Source organism: Balearica regulorum, chromosome 2 (assembly GCF_011004875.1).
Source record: "Balearica regulorum gibbericeps isolate bBalReg1 chromosome 2, bBalReg1.pri, whole genome shotgun sequence".
In the NCBI taxonomy this organism is placed as follows: Eukaryota; Metazoa; Chordata; class Aves; order Gruiformes; family Gruidae; genus Balearica; species Balearica regulorum.
Genome location: NC_046185.1, coordinates 163,349,211 through 163,367,209, shown reverse-complemented (window position 1 = coordinate 163,367,209; position 17,999 = coordinate 163,349,211). Strand labels below are relative to the sequence as shown.

Here is a 17,999-nt window from a genome sequence, read left to right as displayed (position 1 = left end):
TGGAATTGAAGTGTCGCTGAACACTGCAATACATAACAGATTTTTTTTCCTTACAAAGAATATTTCTTTCATCCCTTTTTCAGACCCAGCAGGACACATCTTCTGCATCCTCCTTATAGCAGGTTCTCACATTTCTTGGAAATATTTACATGGGCAATAGCCAAAAAACAGTGGGAACATGAATGGTCTAATGGTAGGGGAAAATAGGGCTCAGATTCGTGTCCAAGCAAAAAGCAGCTTTGTAGCAGGAAAACTCAGTCACTTGCTGATTATGTACATGATTAAACAACTCGGGGAATAAGGGAACATCTCTCTATGGTGTCCTTGATATTAAAATCTAAAAGAAGCACATTCTCCTTTATAAATTATGTTCTTATTTGTTTTGTTTCTTACAGATGCTGGTTTGGAAAAGAGCCAGGGAAATATATCGACTACATATATCAAGGGCCAGTGATTCTTGTTCTTCTGGTAAGCATGTATGTGGGTGGAAGGACATTGCCATCTCCCATTGAGGGATAATTTGATAGGCATCTGTGCTGTTCCACATCTACGTTTATGTGAAATAAAACACAAACAAGGTCAAACGTCTTCAGCTGCTCTCTGAAGTTGCCACAGTTGCTAACACTGCAAGTCAGAATTGCAGTGATCTGGTTTTGGCTGTTTCCTTGACCTTAGGCCATTCTTCCCTCCTCCCTCTGTAATGCAGTTTGCCTTCCTTTGTACAATGTTTTGAGATGCAAGAAGGAAAAATGTTCAAAAACAGGAGGTACATTACAATACCTGCTCATCCACTTGAGGCTCTTGAGAACTAGGGCAATTCCATTATGCACATTGATTAGGAAAATGTAGCAATCGTGGTAAGGAATTGCATCTCCTTGTGCAGTCATCTACACCGTCTTCAGCCCCATCATTGTTGTGTATTTGTTTGTTAGTTTTCCTGTTGTTAAGTACCCTTTTTAGTGCCTCCTGCAGTTAACAGGCCGTTTATCTGTTTAACCAACACTCTGTCCTCTGTGCCAATGAACAGTAGGCAGAGGAAGGAGGAAGCTCATTCATAAACCGTTTTGAACCTTCTACTAAAATGCAGTGATGCTTTCCCAGAAAATGCTGGGTGTGGATGGAAAATTTCAATGCTCTTAGAAAGGCCAATGCTGAAAACCACGATTCTACTCTTCCACTCCTTTACAGTAAAAGCCACCTAGGAAGAAGGAAGATGTCCTAACGGGAATTCACAGGGCTCAGTGGGGTCCCCTCTCTTAGGGAACCAAGACTCAGTATAACTGTCCCTTATGCCACTCCAGCATCCTTGGAGGAGGTGCAAAAAGCTCCAGAATAGGCAGCTGCTGACAGCTTTTTCAAGGCTAAGCAGTCTTGCGCTCTCACCTTGTCAGTGCTGTGCCTTTTATATGATTCAGCATGAAAAAAGCTGCTCTGTTGCCTAGGAAGCCAGCTACTAACCTGACTGTTTCTTAACCTGAAATCACGAGAGTTAATTTCTATGTTAATTGTTAAGATGCAGCAAACAGATCGTACTGTGCACAGCTGAAAAGAGAAAAAATGTAGTAAGAGTGTGGTTTTATGTAAAAATTCTTTTCTTTCTGTTCTAAGGAGAGAAATACAATAGTGTGATACACACAATATAATTGTGTGTCACCAAGGGAGCCATCCCAGAAACACAAACAGCCTCACAGTGAATAGACTCACTGATATAAAGACATAGAAACTAACTGTCATGGTTTAATCCAGCCAGCAGCTACAACACTCACTCCCCTCCACCAGTGGGATGGGGGAGAGAGTTGAAAAAGGGAAAAAAAAGTAAAACTCATGGATTAAGATAAAGATAGTTTAATAGGACAGAAAAGAAAGATGATGATGATGAAAATAACAACAACAACAACAACAACAACAACAATAATAATAGCATATACAAAACAGCACAATTTCTCACCACCCACAGCCGAAACTCAGCTAGTTCCCAAGCTGCCCCACCTCCCAGCTCACCCCCCCAGTTACATACGGAGCATGATGTCATATGGTATGGAATATCCCTTTGGCCACTTTGGGTCAGCCATGCTGGCCATGTCCCCTCCCAGCTTCTTGGACACCCCCCACCTTTCTTGTTAGCAGGGCAGTATGAGAAGCTGAAAAGTCCCTGACTGCTTGGCAACGACTAAAAACATCAGTGTGTGATCAACATTATTCTCATCCTAAATCCAAAACACAGCACTGTACCAGCTGCTAGGAAGAAAATTAACTCTCTCCCTGCTGAAACCAAGAGACTAACTCACGAATAAATCCTATTTAAACAACACAAGGTAGCAGGCTTGCAATACTCAGAGCATTTAGTTTTCATATCATTGCCTAGAAGTCTGTGAATCTGTGAATCTGCCATAACCCCTGTAGTCAACAAGATCTGAAAAAATCATTGGATAGTATCTCGGGCAAATACCATAGGTAGCTGAGTCATGAAAAGAGCTTTGTTCTCCTCAGATCAGCACTTTCTATTTAAAGACCCAAAGAGGCACAGAAAATGGGGGTGCACTTGGAGGCTTCCTCTTTATATACAGGTCATTATATCTGCTTCTAATTTAGAGCAGCCTCTAAACTCAGCCAGTAACTATACTGCCCTGAACTGATACTGTGTATTGAACCTTTCTACATCAGCCTGCGCTTGGGCTCTAATTAAAACACTAATAAGATAACAGCAGTAATTACACTGTGGGATGAGCCGAGAGCCTTGGCTGGAACTCGAGAAAAAAAGGTGAGTTTATGACCTTTGTAAGGAGGGGCAGGCAGCTCATGAGGCCTGCAAGGATGTTGTGAGGTTATACAGGGAGAAAATTAGAAGGGTCAAAGCCCAACTAGAATTTAATCTTCATAAGCGATCTGGATGATGGGATCAAGTGCACCCTGATGAAGTTTGCTGATGATACCAAACTGAGTTGGGGAAGTGGACACTTTGGAAGGGAGGTCCACCCTGCAGGAAGACCTGGATAGGCTGCAAGAGTGGGCTAACAAGAACCTTATGAAGTTCAGGAAGGACAAGAGTAAGGTCTTGCACCTGGGAAAACATAATCCAGGAGTGCAGCACAGGCTGGGATCTACCCAGCCACAGAGCAGCTCTGTGGAAAGGGACCTGGGGGTCCTGGCAGACAACAAGCTCAGTATGAGTGAACAGTGTGCTGCAGCGGCAAAACAAGCCAACAGGATGCTGAGTTGCATCAACAAGGGCATCACCAGCAGAGATAAAGAAGTCATTATCACACTCTACTCAGCGCTTGACAGGCCACACCTGGAATACTGCATTTAGTTTTGGTCCCTGCCACACAAAAAAGATGTGGACAGACTGAAGAGGGTCCAGAGAAGTGCCACAAAGGTGATCAAAGCACTGGGAAGCCTGCCATGTGAGGAAAGGCTGAGAGAACGGGGTTTGCTCAGCCTAGAGAAAAGAAGGCTTAGGGGAGACCTCATCACCATGTTCCAGGACTTAAAGGGTGGCTACAGAGAAGACGGAGGCTCCCTTTTTACAAAGAGTCACATGGAGAAGACGAGGGGTAATGGGTACAAGTTACTCCTGGGGAGATTCTGATTGGATACAAGAGGAAAATTATTCACAATGAGAACAGTCAGCCATTGAAATAATCTCCCCAGAGAAGTTGTGGATTCCCTGACATCGGACATTTTTAAGATTCAGCTGGACAGAGTGCTGGGCCATCTTGTCTAGACCGTACTTTGTCTAGACGGAGCTTTTGCCAAGAAAAGTTGGACCAGATTATCCTTGAGGTCCCTTCCAAACTGGTATTCTGTGATTCTATGATTTTATGATTAGTGTGGTTATTGCCATAAAAGACAATAAACCTGCTTAGTGGATGAGGGAAAGGCTGTGCATATTGTCTACCTGGACTTTAGGAAAACCTTTGACGCCATTTCCCACAACATTCTCCTGGAGAAACTGGCAGCTCACAGCTTGGACGGGGCGTACAATTCACTGGGTAAAAAAGTGACTGGATGGCTGGGCCCAAAGAATTGCGGTGAATGGAGTGAAATCCAGTTGGCATCCAATCACAAGTGGTGTTCCCCAGGGCTCAGTACTGGGGCGAGTTCTCTTTAATATCTTTATCAATGATCTGGATGAGGGGATCAAGTGCACCTCAGTAAGTTTGCAGACACCACCTAGTTGGGTGGGAGTGTTGATCTGCTGGAGGGCAGGAAGGCTCTGCAGAGGGATCTGGACAGGCTGGATTGATGGGCCAAGGCTCAGTGCCAGGTCCTGCACTTGTGTCACAACAACCCCAGGCAACGCTACAGGCTTGGGGAAGAGTGGCTGGAAAGCTGCCCAGTGGAAAAGGACCTGGAGGTGTTGGTCAACAGCTGGCTGAATATGAGCCAGCAGTGTGCCCAGGTGGCCAAGAAGGCCAACAGCATCCTGGCTTGTATCAGGAATAGTGTGGCCTGCAGGACCAGGGCTGTGACCGTCCCCCTGTACTTGGCTCTGGTGAGGCCGCACCTCGCGTACTGTGTTCAGTTTTGGGGCCCTCACTACAAGAAGGACATTGAGGCGCTGGAGCATGTCCAGAGAAGGGCAACGGAGCTGGTGAAGCGTCTAGAGCACAAGTCTCACGAGGAGTGGCTGAGGGACCTGGGGTTGTTTGGAGGAGAGGAGGCTGAGGGGAGACCTGATCACTCTCTGCAACTACCTGAAAGGAGGTTGTAGCCAGGTGGGTGTTGGTCTCTTCTCCCAAGTAACAAGTGATAGGACAAGAGGAAATGACCTCAAGCTGTGCCAGGGGAGGTTTAGATTGGATATTAGGAAAAATTTCTTCACCGAAAAGGTTGTCAATCATTGGAACAGGCTGCCCAGGGAAGTGGTTGAGTCTCCATCCCTGGAGGTATTTAAGAGACGTGTAGATCTGGTGCTTAGGGACATGGTTTAGTGGTGGCCTTGACAGTGCTGGGTTAACAGTTGGACTCGATGATCTTAAAGGTCTTGTCCAACCTAAACAATTCTGTGATTCTATGAAAAGCAACTGATACAATTTAGAGAAGTCACATAAGGGCGAGCCCTTCCTTCCCTTTCCTTATGGTTACTCCCATCAGAAAGCACTACTGGGTGAGGAAAGGAGGTCTCTGGAAATACAATCTAAAAGGCAAATCTGAAAACTTATTTTACAATACACTCCTGATTGCTAAAATGCACCCCTCTTTTTTTTTTTTTTTTAAACTGACAGTTGAGTTTTGTGTTTGTAATTAAAACACACCACCCTACAGTGTGTTAAAGCAATTTGTCAGGCTCATTTTTTGATCCTTACGTGAATAAAATAAAATCATACATAATGACTCAAACATCATTTATTATTATTGGAGTTACTGACCTTTTCAAGGGTGCCATGAGAAATGCTGGATTAAGACCACTGAAGTTTGACGTCTGCCGTGTACTCAGGGCTACACCGTCAAACATCACCCCCCCAGTACGTCTGTATGCCTCTGTCTTAACTAAGATGGGGACAAAATGCTGCTTTCCTCCTCCCTCCAGTGAACGATGATCACCAGGAATGGAAGACACAAAGATTTCAAAAATAGTACAACTCTGTGACCTCTTTCAGTCACAGCTTATGAGTTGGATTCGAACTAATACAGAATTGAAATGTTCAGCTGAAGTTCATTTTTTGTGAAAGAACACACGGGATAGTTCAGTGAGAGACCTATCCCAGTGTACTGCTGGAAAGATAGAGAGACATGAATGTAACTAGGATAAATTAATGTTATTTCCAAAAGAGGGCTCACGCTAAAAGCTAAAAGTCTAAAAACACCATCAAATTACAGTTCCTGTCCACATGTGAGCACTCGGCCTGTGGCAGTTAAAATTGGTTCCACTCACTTTAGTTAGTTAAGAGCCAAGTGCTGAGCGTACAGCTCAGCTGAGTTTGGTTACCCGCTGGACAAAGGTAACATCATCATGTGTTCAAGAGGCATCGTTATACCAGCCACTGGCAATGCGATTCGAGTGCTCTTGTTGGTAAATATTCTTAGTTCCAGAGGGCTAAAACCTGCTTCTAAAGATGCCGAATCACTTTAAAAGATAGAATTTTGTCTGTCAAAAATTCTTTCCACTGGTTTTGATTTTTCATTTCCTTGCCTCTATGCATTGAACTGCTGCAGCACAAGGTAGTATAACACCAAGAAAGAGGTCATGCTGAAGTTCTGAGCTGGGAAAAGGACATTGACCAAAAATAAAGCCCTCTGATCACGATAGCAGTCGTCAAGTCCATCCTTAAACCGTATTATTCTCTATTATATCTCAGGGTTCAAAAACTTTGAAAAATGCAGTAGATAGATTTGTTCAATTGCTTTCCTACTTGTCTTTAGAAAAAAACTTGAACATTGACTTGGTCTGAAAACAGGGAAACAATTTCAGAGACAATTTCAGAGGCAAAAGAAATTGAGTATAAATGCTGGTCCGGAATATTGGGCGAGATACCTGTATTTTTATTGACAAAAAATATGAGGGAGAAAATGTAGGTAATCATCCTTCTTTGTTTCATTCCTGAATGGATTTTGGCTTGAACATATCCCAGAATAGATCTAACCATCCAATACATGGGATGCTTCAAAATTCAATTTCTGATAGCACTAGAAAAATACACTCTGTTAGGTATTTTCTCTTCAAATTATTATTTTTTTTTAATTCTTGTATCTTTCCTCGGAGTGGCATAACCAAGTTTTATTCATACATCCCTCTCTGAAAGTAAGAAGGGGCAAAGGGTTGGAAATACATGCCAGGGAACTGAGTTTCAGCCTGATTTTATTAAGAAAAATACATTTCTTATGTGCAGTTTTAAATGTAATCCCTGTCAAAAAACTGGTGAACTGTGAAAACACAAGATAAGAGGACAAGCCTCAGAAAATAGGCACTGGAGGCAGTTAACTGAGCTGCTTTTTTTCTCAGTAACAACTGTGGCGAACTGACCCCAGATATGAACTGCTCTGCAAGATTTCTCAGGGCTAAAATTGTATTAAATTTTCAGTTTTTCAAACAGGCAGATCAAATATTTAGGTTTTTTTCAAACCTTACATTCAGCCTTAATAGATTTTTTTTTTTTTTCCCTGGTGCTTGAGAACTGAACAGTTTTCTAACCTCTGCTTTTTGAGTCTCATTGAAAATAATTCACCACAATCAATTAACTGCTGGCAGAAGTGGGTATGTGAGCTGATAGGAAGACCTGGAGTTCACTTCTGTCTGTCTTCACCAGCTATTTACTTTTGAACAAGTTAGATTGCTGCTCTAGGTCTCAGTTTCCTCAGCTATAAAGCAAGCTTAATGATACTTCTCCTTTTTCTGAAATGCTTTGAGATCCCTGGATGACAAGTGCTATAGAAGAGTTAAGTGTCCTTAAGAAGATGGGCTTCTCCTTATTGCAATGTAGAATTTTGCTCAGAAGACAGCGGACACGTGTACTGAAGTGGTCTTTAAGATGTGCTAATCAGTAACGATGTAGCATTTTTATGGTGGCAATATCAAAGCTTGCCCCAGGACTCAAGGTGTGACCACATAAATGGATTTTTTATAGCAGCATCCTGTTCTCTTATTTTCTTTTCTTTTTCTTTCTCAGTAATTCCAAACATTTTTCTGTTTCCTTTCTTGAGTGCCACTGGGAACTGAGATGAAGTTTTCAGGGAGCTAGCTGGTGTAATTCCAACATTTATTTTGTGAATGAAAATACCCAGAGCTCATAACTCTTCATGTAAATTTAAGATTGCTTTACTTGCCCATCGTGTTACCTTTATATCATGTGATTTCATGTGCCGTGTTATTGCCTGGTCACTTAGTATCGTGAGTCCCTAAACAGCTCTTTGCAATCAGCTTTTGATTTTGCTATCCTGAGTAGCTTAGTGTCTCTAAAAATCTGTCAGCCTGCTCTTCATTCCCTTTTATAGATCGCTAAGGTCTGTGTAAAACAGCACAGGTCTACCGGTAGCCTCTCTCCATTGAGAAAACAGACTATATATATATATTTATCTATATAAATATTTATCTCTATATATTTTTATATAGAGATATATAAATAAATAATATATAAATATTATATATTTTTATATATACCTTCCTATCGTTTCTTTCTTGTATTTCTATGCAAAATGCTCTTCCCTCCAAACTTCTAACAGCAAAATTTCTATAGGAGCCTTAGGAGAAAAAAAATTTAATTCCTTTCAGAAACCTGACTAGACTGTCAGCTGGATCTCCCATGTCCCCATGCTGACTCTTTTAGAAGACTTCACAAATGATGTAATTCTTCCCCTTTACACCTTATTTCTACAAATTCTCTGCTTTACAGTGCTTGCAAAGAATTTGTCCTGCTCCACCTCAGCTTTAGGTTATGGGATATAGCAATAACTAGATGATCTTTGAGGTCCTTTCCAACCCAAACCATTCTATGATTCTATGAATATCTTATATAGCAATTATTGGCTGATGTTCTGGAAGACCATGTCATGGAGAAAGTTTCAGTAAATATCTGAGTTTCTTTATTTTTTCAAAACCAAGACTGTGGAAAGATATGGTGTTTTTTATAAGTATGTCACAGAGGAGAGTGAGGGTACTTAAGTTTATTAGTATTATTGACCAAAAGGAAATTGTCATGTGACCATTAATTTACTATATTGAAGCTAAATTAACAAGACTCTTGCATTCTTGGAAGTAGTCTTCATTAGCTGTCTTCCAATAGAAGTAAAGGAATAGTACCAACTTATTTAATATTGCCCATTTGTGCAAAGATGTTTCAATACAACTGTTTACAATAGCTATAGGACTTGACTCGATAATTCTTCCTGTCCCATGTCCCAGTTTAGCAGTGTAATGATACTGTATTGTGTACACACTTTTTTTTTCTTGAAATGTGCTGCGCTCTGCTTTTGCATGATTATCCTAACACCACATAGGCATTTACACTTCTGAAGAGCAGAGCTGTCTTTCTGTCACCCTGTTACTTATATCTTTTTCAAATTTGTCTTTAAAACTATTGCAGATAGGGGAAATAATAGGTTTATTAAGCAACTTAACCAGCATTTATGGAATGCAGTCTTTTCTGATATCTTCTAATAGATAAACTTTTGTAGTGCATCTTAATCTTGATCTTCACTTCCTTTTACTTGACTGTAATGTTCCACTCAAAATGTTGCAGTCCATATTACTAAAGTTCCTTTCTTTTGATCTTCCAAAAAAAGTCATAAAGGTTTGTTCACTTGCCATTTTAGATATAGAAGCATTGCACCTATGTATGTATCTATAAGCATTTATTTTTTTTTTTTCTGAAAAGCATTCCCTAGTTCTGTGCAAGCATCTTCCTTGCTGATATAATTGCTTCTTTGAATATTTTAGTTTCTGCTGACTCTCTTCACATTTATGCTTCCACTTCTGCATTTTTCTGTTCAGAGACTGAGCATTTTTTTTATTATTATCGATATATCTTTTTCATTTTCCCTTCTTCTTCCTACCTGACTGGCTTATGTTTTTTCTCAACCACTAGATTGCTGATTAATTTAGTTTTCCTGTTGATTTTTTAACATTTCTTTCTCTCTACAGATTCCTAGTTCTTCCACTGCTACCAAGGTTGTAGTTCATGACCTGCAAGCTGTTGACATCCCTGAGTTTTTCTTACAAGACATTTATCATAATTTTCAGTAGTTTGCAAGCATGCTGTCATAGCTACACAGACGATAAAGATAATATGATAATTTAGTTAAAGTCCATCCAGAATTTATCTCCAGTTCTGCCATCATTGCTATTACTGTCTTCCTGTTGTTTACATTTTGTAGCTGTGGAGCCAATAGTGTCAAACAAGGTGTCCAGTACCATGTACACTTCTACACTGTCTCTTTCATTCTATCATTTCTAATTTTGTTTGTGAGATGTTCCACAGCCAATAAGAAACTCATACGATGAGCAGCAGTTGCCCAGAAAACTTTCTCCAAAAGTCATCCTGTCAAGTCTTACTCAGAATACTTTCCAGAAAAGAAATCAGATTTCATCAGTGAGCTGCTGGATGGTTCCTCTTTAGAGGAACACTGTCTCTTGAGTCTTCTCTTGTGGTTCTTATGGTCAACACATGGCAACTTGAACCTGCCCAGCCTGGGGAACTGCCAGGTGGACTATTCACAGCAGTATGCCTGTGGTTTAGGCTGTCATGTCTTGGTCATTTTCAATGTGCTGATGTGATGACTTGGTTGTTGAGCGGCTATCATTCCCTCCAGGCAAGAACCCTCTGTGTACCATTGTTGTTTTTGCAAGGCTATGTGTTTACTGGTGTTGCGATATTCAGTGTGTTCCTGGCTTGTCAGGCGAAATAGTTGGAGAGAAGACCTCTTGAGTCACATGTGACTTAGAGACCCCATGGTAGATGGCTTGACTGGGGAATGACCTTCAGTGTGTTTCTTTAACAAAGCTTTTTGAATACGAGATATTTCAGGAGAGACAGAAGGACCAGCACAGTAGTAAGAGTATCTCAGATGTGGTTATAAGATTGGAAAAGAGTCTGTGGACATGCTTATGCATGATGCAGGTCTCTAGTGAGGAAAGAGCGTGATCCCATCTAGGACTGGAGTTGTGTTTGGATTTTAGTTTAGGTGACATTGTGGGCAACAGCAATGGTCTGTGTGCTGATGTGTAACACAGGCATTAGGTAAGGAAGGTGTCTGTTCATTTGCCACTCTCTCCCTTCCCCACCAAAACGCAGGTCTATCCCATGCAATCTCCAGGATGTGTATAGCCCTGCTCTGCTTGCCTGAAGAGTTGGTCTTTCACTGCTGCTCTAGGGAGCCTCTTCCACAGTCTCCCTGATCATGACCATCCACCACATTGTGCCTCACTCTTCATAATCGCATCTCATTATTCCTCATCAAATAGCATTTTCCAGCATTTTTCTGTATGCCAAAAGGAGTCATTGTGGTGACCTTTGAAAGGAAAACTTTTTTGATAAAAGGCCTTGTCTAAGAATCGTGTCAGGACAGTGTGATAGAACAATTAAAACGAGGCATGAATAAACGGGCAGACTATTCATTTGAGGTCAGGATGACAGTATATAATGCTCCAGCAACAATGACTGTTCTGATGCCAATTTGTGTTATTTAATCCTCGGGTGGATTTTGCTACATTGCATAAAAATGCAAAGTCTAAATAGAATAATACTTACATTTCCTGGGAGTGAAGAGGAGCAAACATTCTAGGAAGCACAGAAGTACAAGCTTTCTGTGAAACATAACATAGAGAGCCCAGCAGAAATGAACAAAATAAATGCTAGCTGCCATTAAACTCTCAAAAAAGAAGGAAAAGAGCCTAATGACCTCCCATTTAAACTCCTGAGCTTAAGGAAAACTGCAAAGGAGCCTTCACAGTCAGCGTTCCCTCTTCTATGGATCTTGGAATATTTTGACTATTTCATCTCACTAAGGGAGATAAATTTCCTTTCAAAGGAGTTTGGGGTTTATGACAGAAAATTTTTATGATTGAAATTTTTCACTGAAAAGTTCCTTTTGGTTCATAAGATCTTCTGGGTTTGTATGTTCAGATTATAATTGATCAGTGCCAAAACAGATGGTCCCAATGCTTTTTTGGATCACTGGCTTATAACTCCATTTTTGGAGCTCTGAATTTTCATCTCCATTTAGAAATGGAAACACTAAACTTCCAAAGCCATGGCAAGAGATGAAAACTACTTCTTTCCCATCTGTAGTTGTAGAAGGTCTTGTTCCAGCGATAAGGATATTCTTAGTACATAATAAATAAAAGTAAGAGAATAAGAAATAAGCTCTTTTATTCTGTCTTCAAGACCTCAACTTTGGATTCATTTTACCTATCAGTAAATATCAAGGAAAAAATCCTTAGTTCTATTTTCCATTATGAAGCAGAAAACATGTATAAACGGAAATGAATATAAATACCAAGTGAGATTAAAGATAACTATAAAGGATGCACTGCCTGTCATCATTACTTCTCTTAAATGCCCATTCATCAGTCTCCATTTATGGAACTGATGTGTGGGTTTTGTTAGAGCTGTCCAGTTCTGAGAGAAATTAATTTGTTGACACACAGCTCCAATAATAACAAGAAAGTCCTTGACAAATAAATGTGTACTTTGCGAGATACAGTGCAGAGGTTCTTTTCTAGGAAAACTCACTGTGCAGTAGTAAGATCTTTCTTCCTTTGAAATGCTACTATATATATATATATATAAGGAATAAACACCAGAGGCTTCATCTTCTTTGCTTGTAAATCAGAATCAATCTGGTAGTCACTAGAACTGTATGGATTCTCTCCAGCTGAGAAAATAGCTCCATTTTCATTTCAAAGACTTCAGCTTTTGCAGGCTATGTGCAGCAGCCTGTTCCCTGTTTGATTCCCAGATCGTGTCTTCTGTCCTGAACAAACTCAAGATATCATCCCTATGAGCTGTGGTTCCAGGCCCTGTGTGGACAAATGGATAATAAAAATCCATCTGATTATGCAGTGAAATTGATCTTCAGATTGATCTTTGAGTGCTACTAAAAAGTCCTAATGAGCCAAATGTCTTTCTGAAATGAAGGAGTGTTCTTTTAAAAGAAAGCATTGGCATTGAAACCACTGAAATGTGTTTTCAGTAGGCAAAACCAGAAACAAGTATTTTTATGTTTTCTCATTTGCGTCTTTTGCCTTGGAAATTTTTGCTTGCTAAGCTCTGCCTTTGAGCAGCTATCCTATTGAAGTCTTAAAGATCTCCCAGAGAATCCTTAATAGAGACAAAAGGGAGCCCTTGATGTTGGCGCCTCAAAACATGTTTTAAGCTTTCATATAACGTAATGTCACAGATCCTCAGTAGATACAGCCACATTCATTCATTTGAAGCTCAGGACAATCTGGAGATCGCTGGATGATTTGTGTGGGCAACTGGTTCAAGTCCAAGCGCTATTTATGCAAAACCTCTCATTTAAAATATGTCAAATGAACTACTGTTGAAAAGTGTCTGGTTCTCTCCACTGAATATAAGTAGAGCCTGGGATAACCAGCTGCCTAGAAGTAATCTAAAATGAAGTTATGCCAATCCAGCTCAGCGCTTTATGCTTTTACTCTTCTTATCCTCACTGAGTGATGGAATTGCTTTATAAGCAAGGCCAAGTCCCTTCACTTTTCTCTCTTAGGTAGCTAGTCTAGAATGGGGAAGAATTAGTTATTCTTTTTCCCGAAGAAGCCTGTGGGGTGAAGTCAGTAACAGGAGCTTTGTGCGTAACAAGCCAAAGGCTCAACTCGTGTCCTGTCCTGGAGCAGCAACAGCTGTGGAAAGTAGCCCTGTGAGAACGTGGAAAACCAAGCCTTGAAGAGCTGCATACATTATTCATAGATTCTAAAGCCAGAAGGAGATGTGAATGATTTTTCTAACCTTACTTTGTGCATAAAAAAGGCCATAGGATTCTTCTGACTTGATAATCCTCTTTGCATCCCAGCTATCATGCCTTGGGCTGATGTATATGACTCATTTTTCTGCTACTTCCAGCCAGCCCAGAATGCTCTACTTCCCCCTGTCCTATTTATCAGCCCTTTTAAAAAAACAAGACTCTGGTTTACAGGGAAAGACAGACCAAATTTTGATGTTACTTTTTTCCACTCTCCTTCTCTTGGAACAGGTTTCTCTTTGCTTTTCAGGCAAACTTGTTTTCTTTTCAAATTTTCCTCCCTCCTCCTCATGTTATCTGCCTTCCTGTCGCTGCTGTAGACAGATGTGGTCTCTTATCAGCCCTGTGACACATGTACCAGTGCCTTAGCTATGCAAAAATGCCTCAAATGCTACTGTGGTCTGTGCTTGGGTACCTGAATTGTCTCCCTAAATGTGGCCTCCATTGGGATGCTCAGCGTTTGGTGGCACCCAGCACACAGAGAGCTTCAAGTGAGACCATCAGTATTTATGCCGCCAACCAGAAAAGCAAGCCACCTGTCACCGGGGGTCAGTGCAAACATATATGAAAATCTAGGTGAGAAGTAATAATACATCCGTTCTGTATGTCATCATTGCTTTCTTTCTGCAACCTTTGGATTGGGGAACTTCAGGGAAGGAATGAGAGTCTGAAAAACTGATTTATATAGAATAAGAATATTTCTAGTGAAGTAACTCCCAGACTTTTCAGCTAGCAATTCTCCTTCTGGACTGATGAATCACACTTCTGCAATTTAATTTTCAGAGAAGATCAATATCCCTAATTTTTCTGAGGCAGCCTGTGGCAATTTGAATTTCCAGTTCCCTGCTGTCACATCAAAGTAGAACTCACGAAACTTGAAATGCTTTCTCTCGTCCAGTTCATCATGTTAATCCCATGTCATTAGTCTTTTGGAACTTGTCCTTGCCTGAAAGTCTGTAATGCCGTCTGGCAACTTCCATTTGATTACAAAAGCGGCAAGTTTTGGACTGGTGCCTTTTTTGCATTCGCAATAGATGTAACCCAAACCTGGCTCTGAGCTGACAAAGAACCTCAAGATTTGGTAGCAGAATTTCAGAATTTTCAGAGTTTTCTTTCTATGGGTGAAGGACATCCTCACCTCCTCAGTAGACACTGCCTGAACATTTTCGGGTATGGAGGGATGGTGCAATCAACCAAGTGAGGAGTTTAAGATTTTTTAAAGTTTTTTTTAAATTTTAAGTCAAACCAGTGACATGAAGCAGTTTTTGTCTCTGATAAAGTGAGAACCAGTTGACTTCAAGCTCTTAAATATAACAGACAATTCTAGCAAGAACAAGTATACAAACTGCACTGCTTTATTTATTTCCTGTATTCCCTAAGGCCCTGCTCTGCTAAGAAAATAATTTCAAAAAATGTCACGTTAACTCTGAGAGCAGCATTTTTGTATCTCACATAATAAGTGTTTAATGTACATAATTCCCAACGCTGCCAGTGTCTGTTCAGGTGCTTATTGCACCATTTGTTATAAACCATGTTACAGTAACCGCAGGGAATGATATGATGGATGCCAAGATACTGTAATCATTGAAATATAGCACATTGCACAGGAAAAAAAAAAAAAAAAAGGGCATATTTTGAGAACACCTTTAAATCGGCAGGTCTGCTGCAGTGCTCAGAAATAGTTGGGAGTCAATCACAGAATTGTTCCATTCATAGACTGCAAAATGCCAGGAGCCCTGGGACTCTGGAAATGCATGTGAGAGAAATATCTTCTCACAAGCTTAGGTTGTGACCTCAGCAATCCTGAGATAACAGTTCTGTACTTCTGACAGTGTGCATCATCAACAATTTTGAGACAGATCTGTGTGTTGTAAGCTACCCTACTTTATGTGTTGAAAGCAACCCAAAACTTGCTCCTCGGTGCCAAATCCTTCTGCTGATCACAGTCTACAAATCGGAATCTTCTTTTCAGGTTATTTTTTTTTCTTTCCTGTTTACACTGAGAGGAAACTTATGTAAGAAACTCCCTAGCAGATGCTACAACAACAGTAATTACAGCAAATCTCAATTCTCAGTGGTGAGATGATTGTAACAGAAATAATAGTTACCCAGCTCAGCAGATTAAAAAAGGAAGTGGTAAATCCATCATCTCACCTTTAAAGACAGTACAAAAAAATAGGCATCTTTCAGGTATGATTCATCTGCTCTGTTTTAAATGTCTCTTGTGGAGTGCAATGTATAGCCTCCACCGAATACGAAGGGAGTCCAGTGTGACTAGCTCACGTTCCGATGTCTGCAATGCAGTCTTGTACTTTGGGTCTGGGGAGCCCTGCCTAACCGTTACAGCCTGCTGTGGGATGGGCGGATGGTTTCAAACCTCTGCCGTATCCACGCAGCACAGCGCTGCCAGATACTCTGCGCAGGGAGCCTTGGAGGAGCTGAGCCAGGGACAGATGCGACAGCCAAACAAATCCCACCCTTAGTTCCTTGTGGCACCCAGGAAAGGAGTAAAAGGGAGTAAAAATAAGTTCCTTGCTGGGACCATTAAATTTGTACTCCATTTTCATTGCTGTTTTGAAAACATTAATTGCTGTCGGATATTTGCTGCATAATCTGATACTTCTAGTAAACTTCTGAGTCTGTTGCAATCAATGGTAAAACCAAGAGGCTGTTTTCAGTCAGACTGGAACTGCAAAATGTGCCTTTTAAGGTCTATCAGATCCTTTAAGCCATTATTTGACTCACTGGTCTTATTTTTTCCTCTCTCTTCCTTCTTTTCCAGATAAATTTTGTATTTCTATTTAACATAGTTAGGATTTTAATGACAAAGCTGAGAGCTTCAACTACTTCAGAAACAATACAGTACAGGTAAGTCAGCTGCTGCTTCTTGCTGTTTGTGGTGTTAACAAAGAACTGCCTTGCTTGCCCTGTCCTTGTCCCATCTTTGTCTTTCCAGATGCCACTGTTGATCTCATTGACTATCAATTTCTATATGTACACAAGCATATGTATTATATTATATAAATATATCATAGCTCCTTTCACTGATGACTCGACCATTCCTTCACCTAATCTGGAGAATCAGTGAAAACATGTTCGGGCACTACTAGGGTGCTTCTCTGTCCCAGTCTCTAGCTTTGCAGATGCAGAACAATACAATATCAAGACTTCCCAATAAATCACGTGCATATGCGTATTAAGATCCTCGTTCATATTAATATCCTAGCAGAGCCAGAAGTAAAAGAAGAACAGAGCCTGGGCCAAAACATTGATATCACATCTGTAATCAATAGCTGTATCATTACTGTGCACGTAAAGGTATTTACAGTAGGGTTTAATGTTCTTTTTAAAGTGTAGGGTATGGGAATGAAGAGCGATTGTGTCCCCTCCCTTCAGCTGGTACCAGCATTAGTGTAACCATGCAATGGGTTGCATCATGGAACTGATCCTTAGTTAACTGTGATCTTTACACAGAGTGGCTGCTCAGGTGGATTAGTTTCCTGAGATGGCTGGCTGTGCAACCTCACAAGCACGGCAGAAAGGAGAAGACAGGAATGTTAAGCCCAGGGCAGCAGAAGGAGGGTGGCCTGGCCCCTTCTGGCAACAGTGTGGGCTTAGATCAGCCTAAACAGGCTAAAAGGAAATTCTTAGAGATCAGGAGATTCCAAGCGCCCTTCCTCTCTTACCATTTGCAGTATCTGGCAAGGTGGGCCAGAGTTTTGAGGTGGTTATGGACAGACAGCTCCTCACACTGGGAAACAGCACAGGTTTTGTGGAATGAGATTAGTCGCAACCCTCTAAATCATTTCTGGATAAAATCTCAGTGTATCAAGCTGAGGCTTGAATCCCGATGTCCTCAAATCAGCCTGCTCTTGACTTGGGAGGCAGTTTTGCTACAGTAATGGGGTTTTGTTGTTTTGCCTGATAACTTCCTTTTACTCCTGTCTGGGGTTTGGGGACCAATGTGAAGTTACTGCAGTGGTCTGATTTTTCTTGTTCAGACTCTTCTCTGCACATTTCCTGAGAAATGAAGGGGGAAAATACCCCCTTTTCATGCTCAAACCTCATGCCATCAAATTAAAACTAGAATGAAAAAACACTGATTCAAATCCAGTATGTTTTTCCCCCTGCCACAGTCTGCAGGGAGCATTAGAGATGCTAGATTCTGAGGCAAAGTAACTGCCTTCGTCCTTGAACAGATGATGGTGATCCTGTCCTCACTACAAGCTCTGTGAGAGAATCTTCTTTTTCACAGCCTCAGTAGAAATCCTTATAATCCCAGGAAAGCCTGGGGCAAGCCTTGCTGCTCTAAAGCTGCATAGTCCAAACATTTGTTAAGCAAGTATTAAATGATGTGACAGCTACTTCGTTAAGACTGTCTCTCTGCCCTGAGACTGGCAATGTTTTTGTGCTCCCCTGCCTACCTGCCCATCTTTATTTACCTGTTACAGCGTTATACAGAGATTTAAACAGACTTAGCAAAATTGCAGTCTACTGTGTTTGTACAGTGTCTAGCACAATGAGGTGCTGTTCTGCAACTGACATCCCAAGACACTATTTTAGCACCAATGGTAAAGATT

The 17,999-nt window shown here is 40.9% G+C and overlaps 1 protein-coding gene across 4 annotated transcripts in view; it reads left to right on the top strand.

Moving 5' to 3' along the window:
• The window catches only part of CRHR2 (corticotropin releasing hormone receptor 2), a 162,322-nt gene that overhangs the window by 125,651 nt on the left and 18,672 nt on the right, over positions 1 to 17,999 (top strand). For all 4 annotated transcript variants that reach the window (XM_075746798.1, XM_075746795.1, XM_075746797.1 and 1 more), the window contains 2 exons: positions 396 to 468; positions 16,202 to 16,287. In XM_075746798.1, coding sequence (XP_075602913.1) covers positions 396 to 468; positions 16,202 to 16,287 — 159 coding nt within the window. The remainder of the gene's footprint in view (positions 1 to 395; positions 469 to 16,201; positions 16,288 to 17,999) is intronic.